The sequence below is a fragment of the Pristis pectinata genome, chromosome 3, assembly GCF_009764475.1.
Source record: "Pristis pectinata isolate sPriPec2 chromosome 3, sPriPec2.1.pri, whole genome shotgun sequence".
In the NCBI taxonomy this organism is placed as follows: Eukaryota; Metazoa; Chordata; class Chondrichthyes; order Rhinopristiformes; family Pristidae; genus Pristis; species Pristis pectinata.
The window spans coordinates 10,150,646-10,157,468 of NC_067407.1; the positions used below are offsets into that span (position 1 = coordinate 10,150,646).

The 6,823-nt window shown below is 40.5% G+C and overlaps 1 protein-coding gene across 1 annotated transcript in view; it reads left to right on the top strand.

Moving 5' to 3' along the window:
• Window positions 1-6,514, top strand: part of LOC127568919 (calcium-activated chloride channel regulator 1-like) — a 28,972-nt gene extending 22,458 nt beyond the window's left edge. Inside the window, exons 12-14 of the mRNA XM_052013181.1 lie at window positions 611-778; window positions 3,120-3,356; window positions 5,997-6,514. Coding sequence (XP_051869141.1) covers window positions 611-778; window positions 3,120-3,356; window positions 5,997-6,514 — 923 coding nt within the window. The remainder of the gene's footprint in view (window positions 1-610; window positions 779-3,119; window positions 3,357-5,996) is intronic.
• The last annotated feature ends 309 nt before the right edge of the window (window positions 6,515-6,823 follow it).

The following is a 6,823-nucleotide window of genomic DNA, read 5'->3' on the forward strand; positions in this document are numbered from 1 at the left end:
TTGTACACAAGGAGCATGTTGGTAAAGTACCCATGTCCTGAAAACGTTGAGTGTAAGACCCATACTCTCAAATGCTTCAGTGAACAAATCAATGTTGGCTGGAGTGTGACCTCTCAGTGCATGCAAACACAAGTGTCACCTGCATCCTGCAGCTTGACTACTGAGATTCTGTACGTTGAACAGTTCCCCATCTCGCTGGACGTTCGTTGGAGGTGATATGCAATAACTGCAGTGAGAATGATTGAGAAAACTGTGGAGGAATTGATGCAGCCACCATCCTTCACCGAGATTGACTCTGTTGTGGACCCATTAGTTAGGATCATAGCTTGCATGCAATTGTAAATCAAACTTAAGATGGAGACAAACTTCTGTGGGCAGCCAAATTTGAGGAGGGTGCTCCACAGTCCTGCTTGATTACAATATGATATGATAATGATCATATAATTAGAGACCTGAGCGCTACCAACAGAGCCAGGATTGACACCTTGTCTGACATTTAGCAATTTGTTACTTTTCATTGCAGTTAAAGGGGGATGTTATAAAGGAAATTAATATTTCATAAGTTCCTGTGCATGCCTGTTTAGACCTTTATTTGTCTTTTTATCTTTAGACCCTGATGCTGTTAAAAATGATGGTATTTATTCTCGGTACTTTACTAAGTTTGCTGGAAGTGGACGATACAGCCTTAAAATATCTGTTCAAGGAAAAAATGGAAAAACAAAATTAGCAGCCAGGTGGCAAGGCCGTGCCATGTACATACCAGGATATGTGCAAAATGGTAATGTATTGATAGATAAATGCTACGTACTAGGTTTGATAGTATAGCATCGCCTGCCTCTACCTCAGCCCAAGTGCCAGTGAAACTCTCATCCATGCCTTTGCTAGCCCTAGGCCTGACAACTCCAATGGTCATAGGACAACCTCCTACCCTTCATCTTCCTTGCAGCTCAACTCTTCCAGTACTCTGTTGTCCACTGTCCCTGTCTTCACTGCCTGATATCAGTCTCTTAAAACCATAAGTTTTAAAATTCTCACCATTATGATTAAATCCAAGTTAGCCTCCCCCCTCCATACCTCTATAAGCCTTGCAGGTATCTCTCCCAAAGTCTCAACTCCTCTGGCTCTGGGCTTTCATGCATCCCCATCTCTTTTTGCCCTGCTTTTGGTAGCTGTGACTTAAAATATCTGAACCCCATGCTTGTGAATTCCTCCTCCACTTTCCTCTATTAAGATGATTGACTACCCCACCCAATAACTCTTCCCTTGACTTGGCGTTACATTTTTTGATAAAGCCCTTGCAAAGCGCCATTCCTATTAAAGGTCAATATTCGTCCTTAGGGCGAGCAGTGACTGTGGGCATGACACTGGACTCTCAATCCAAAAGTCATGGGTTTCACTCTTGTCATGATAAATTATTAAATGGCATTAAATAAATCTACAATTTGTTGTTTAATACAAAGACAAAGCACAAAGGCTGCTGCATTAGAAATTTGTCCCTTGGCCAGTGGCACTCACTGTGCCATTCATTAGTGCCACAGCAGTGTACCTCACTGTTCCGTTGAAGTCAATGGAATGAATTTTGGAGGCCATGTAAAAACTATTGCCACTAATATATAGCTTGTGTAACATTACGGGCTTAGCATGAATTTTTAGTTGTTGAATCTTAAGTGAGGAAATGAAAGTAGTTCATTAATACCGCTGTCTACGTGCCCTGTTCTGAGGTTGCTCCAGCTTGCCAAATGCTGGACAATTGCTGTTGGAGAGGGAGATGCACAATAAGTGTGGTGTTGTTCACATTCCATGAACATTTAAAGCTTTTTCTTTGTAAACTGCAAAGACTTCCACAAGATAAGCTTAAATTAGTATTGGTATTGATATTGGTTTATTATGTCACTTGTACCGAGGTACAGTGAAAAACTTGTCTTACAAATTGATCGTATAGGTCAATTCATTACACTGTGCAGTTACATTGAGTTAGTACAGAGTGCATTGATGTAGTACAGGTAAAAACAATAACAGTACAGGGTAAAATGTCACAGCTACAGAGAAAGTGCAGTGCAATAAGGTGCAAGGTCACAACAAGGTAGATCTTGAGGTCATAGTCCAACTCATTGTAGAAAGTCCTTGGTCCCTCTCTGCGTGGGTTTCCTCCGGGTGCTCCGGTTTCCTCTCACATTCCAAAGATGTACGGGTTAGGAAGTTGTGGGCATGCTATGTTGGTGCCAGAAGTGTGACGACACTTGTGGGCAACCCCCAGAACACTCTACACAAAAAATGCATTTCACTGTGTGTTTCAATGTACATGTGACTAATAAAGAAATCTTATCTTATCATTTGATCTGAATCTTCAAGGGTAATTAATCAATTAGAATTGTTTTCTTTTATCATTTACAGAATGTAGGTCTTGCTGGCAAGGCCAGTCACTGCCCAGATCTAATTGTCTTTGAAACTCTTCTGGTGGGCTGCTGTCATCAGGCACCACAATCCTTCTGGTGAAGGTACTGCCACAGTGCTGTCGGTAGTGAATTCCGGGATGATGCTGAGGAAATGGTGATATGTCTACAAGTTGGGAGAGTGTTCCTAACTCTCTGAACTAGGAGACAGTGTTGGCGTCCATCCACACCTTTGACAATGCACTACTTCCTTTGCTCTGCAGTTCAGTGTTAACCTAAATTAAGTCCTCAGTTTTCAGTGTGAAAAGTTTGAAATTAAAATTGTAATCATGGAACAATACAGCACAGGAACAGGTTCTTTGGCCCACGATGTCTGGGCCGACCATAATGCCAAATTAAACTAAACCTTTCTGCCTGCACGTGATCCATATCCCTCTACTCCTGCATGTCCATATATCTGTCGAAAACACCACCATCATGCCTGCTTCCAACACTTCCCTGGTAGTGCATTCCAGATACCTACCACTCTTTGTGTAGAAATAAAACTTGCCCCACACATCTCCTTTAAACTTGCCCCCTCTCACCTTAAGGTTATGTAAAGTGGGAGGAGACTGGGCTGTAGCCTCTGGCCTATCAATCTGCTTTGTAATTTCAGAATTGCTAATTAAAATAATCTTTCAGATGTCTTGATGCTTTTCTGAAATGCATTCTTCGTTTTCCTTTTAGGCTTTATTCAACAAAATCCGCCAAGACCACCGTCTGTTGATGATGGCACTCAGCCAGACTTGGGAAGTTTCAAGAGAGTCAAGTCAGGTGGCACTTGTTTTGTAAGTCAGGTTCCTACAGGAACTCCCCCTGACAGGTTTCCACCTAATAAAATCATGGATCTTATAGCAACAGTAGTTGAAGATAAAATACAACTGAACTGGACAGCACCAGGCGATGATTTTGATCAAGGAAATGGTAATTTAGTTTACGTTTTAATGTATAAATTGTGTGGAATTCCACCTCTGAGCACCCCCATTAAACATTTATCGCTAATCAATACCTTGTCTGATCGATTCCATACATGGAGTGGCCTAGTTATGGAGATAGTTTTCCCTTATCTGTACATTTCTGATATTGAGACTATTGAATTAATTTATCATTTAAAAAAAGCACTTCATTTCAAATGTTAATATTTGTAATATAATCAGTATTCTTCAACTAAGGCACTAGAAAAATGGCACAAAACAATTAAACTTTATAATTTTCCTTTTAAAAATGAAAGTAATATTAGCTTTAAAGTAGCCCAGTGTAAAATGTTATGGTAGTTTACTTTCCCATCTTGACCTTTTCCAGAATACTTTGAAACTTTGCTAACTTTGCTCAGGCACTCTAAATCTTCACCAATGTGGCCATCACTCATGCACAAGTGGCTCCTGCAGGGAGTCGAACTGGTGTCGCAGGGCCGGTTGCTTCACCCTGAGTGAGAACAGCTGCCATTCTTACCCTAGATATGATTCCAGACCCACTGACGTGACTGGCTTTAAACTGTCTTTTCAGTCAGGGACAAGTAGGGATGGACAAAAAATGTTTGCATTACCAGCGATGGTCACATCCCATGAATGAACAATTTAAAAAAAAATTGCAGTACCAATCAATAGCTAAATATTACGTGTCCTTAATGTTGTAATATGAATATATTGCCAGGCATTTTATGTTTTTATCTCTTCCTGGAACCAAAAATATGTTTCACGAACAGCATTTCTTGTTTAACATAATTCTTGTGATTTTTAATTAATGTATTTAGATTAAATAATGTTGATTATCCAGCTAGAGGAATTGTTTTATGTGAGCACAACAGTGTGGAGGGATAAAATTAGCATCAGTAAACGCACGGTCATCAACCTCACCTCTTTTGAGAAAAGATGGCTGATGTGTGTTCTAATAAAGCTTTAAAATTATGAAGGGTTTTGATGGAATAGATGCAGAGAATGTTTCCACTCATGGAGAAAAATATAACCAGAAGCCTTCAGAATAAGATAGTCATGAAGAAACCCAATTTTGTAATTCAGAGGAAATTACTTCACTCAGAGAGTGGTGAGGATGTGCAGCTTGCTACCACTGGGTGTGATTCAATTGAATATTATGAGTACATTTAAGGGGAGGCTGAACAAGTATGTGAGGAAGAAGGGAATAGAGGGTTGTATTAATGGATTTAGATGAGGAAAGTCAGAAGGATACTCAAGTGCAGTAGAATGCTTGATTGGGCTCATTGACCTGTTTCTATGGAGTACATCCTATGTCCTCAGTTTTAGTAACACATATAACAATCAAGACAAAAGTACAAAAACAGGAGGAAGAGAATGGTCTTCATTCAAAAAATTTGGAAATCATTGATTTAATATCCATGGGGAAGGAAATGTTATTGTGTTTTAGACACTGGATCTTCTTTTCAGCAGACAGGATGTTAAATGTGCTTCCATTTCATCATTCCCTCTTTTTCCTTGCAAGTCCCACATGCATCTCTCCCCATTATTTACTGTTCTTTCCATTTCCAAAGAAATAAGGGGTATTACATTGTGAGTGAAATTTTCTTCCACCAATACTTCATCTGTTCATTAGTTTCCTATAAAATCAAAGGGGTTTACAGACCTTGCCCTGCTCTCACCTGACCTTGTTCTTTCAGTCTGCCCAACAGACAAGGGCACATGTTAAAGCTATGGGCCATGATAGAAGTTCACATTTTGTAAGTAAATCATCAGAAACGGGCAGAGTGTGAGGGGAGCAGGGTGGGTACGGGAGCACTTATAATGGAACGAGGGTGTTCCCTCATTCTTCTCATATCGATCGACCTGGTTGCTATTTTACATTGCAGGTAGTGAGCATGCTACCTGTCCCAGACGGCTGGATCCATTATAAGATTGCGAGTCAGGCTCTGATGTCAATATTGGGGCACCATCTAGCAGGTCAGCTTAGAATGGATGGTGCTGAGGCAGTGGCTTCTCTTGCCAGGACAGTCCTACCAGAAGCACTATCTGAGGACGAAGAGGCCCAGTCAGGCAAGTGTGGGCTGGAGCACATCTCCAGGCCCCACAAGGAAACCATGGGCCTCACTTGTTCTGGTCTGCCTCTTCGCTGTCCTCCAATCAACCCCTTCCTTCATGACACATTGCTTCCCTTAATGCTTAGTTTGACTGAATTCCTAGCAGGTTGGAGTCCAACTTTCTGTAAACTGATGAAGAGAGCAGGGGAAGGTCTGTGCTGGATCCGGATCTCTGCATATGAGCTTCTTACATACCCTGCCTCTGCCCTCTCCCTAAGGACTAGTCTTATCATGAGTTCAGCACCTACAGAGACCCTGCTGTTATTTAAATGGGTTCAACAATTGTAGAATTACATATTGGGCATTGCTGGCACTTTACAATACAGAAGGCCCTCAAACCACATCTGGAAATGTCTGATGTACCATAGAGAATACAGAAAATAAGCCCAAAACTGTAATGAAGGCAGACAAAAACTGAATGAGTGTTTTAATGGCAGTGTGATAATAAGAAAGTTTGACTGGCTGGTCTTTCTTCTGTGCATTAACTTTCATTCCCTTTTTTTTTCTTCATTTAGCTTCCTACTACGAAATACGGATGAGTAAAAACTTTACACAGCTGAAAGATTATTTTCAATCTGCTCATCAGGTCAACACCACTGGGTTGAATCCAAAGACTGCAAATTCAGAGGAATCAGTTATGATCTCTGAGAATATTGAACTGAAAAATGGGACAGTAATCTACTTTGGAGTTGTTGCATATGATAAAGTAAACCAAACTTCAGAGTTGTCAAATATAGCACTGGCTGCCTTGCTTTTGCCTCCTCCAATTCCATCTACTCCGTCTACCTCACCAAACCAGTCGCAGCCACTGACAACATCTCGTTCATCTAGCGCGACAACATCTCGTTCATCTAGCGCAACCACATCAATGAGACCACCTAGCTCACCTTCCCAACCTAATGAATCGCCGGTGATTAACATTACGGCAATTGTTCTATTAGTTGGTTGTGTTGTAGTTATTGTGACTCTGATCATTGCCATAACTGTGTGCATTGTGGCTACCAGACGTCGTCAGCAAGTATCACCTAGATAGGAACCTTACTGGCTTCAGCAAGTTAAAATTGGTCATCCTTGATTTTATTTTAATCATTCATAGAGATTTATTCATTTTCATTTATTCTTTTTATTATTTTACAACATGTGAATAATTGGTTTCTCAATGAATCTCCATTCTTGTTGAGCAGAGACTGCCATATTTGACATCAAGAGCCTTAATTAGTATTAAATATCTTAAAGGTTTGGTAGAATCTCCTTGTGTGGTTCTTTGTGTAAGTAGATCGTACAACAAATTCAGTTGTTTGCATTTGACTCTGATTTTCCTCTGTGTTTTGGATCAATTAGA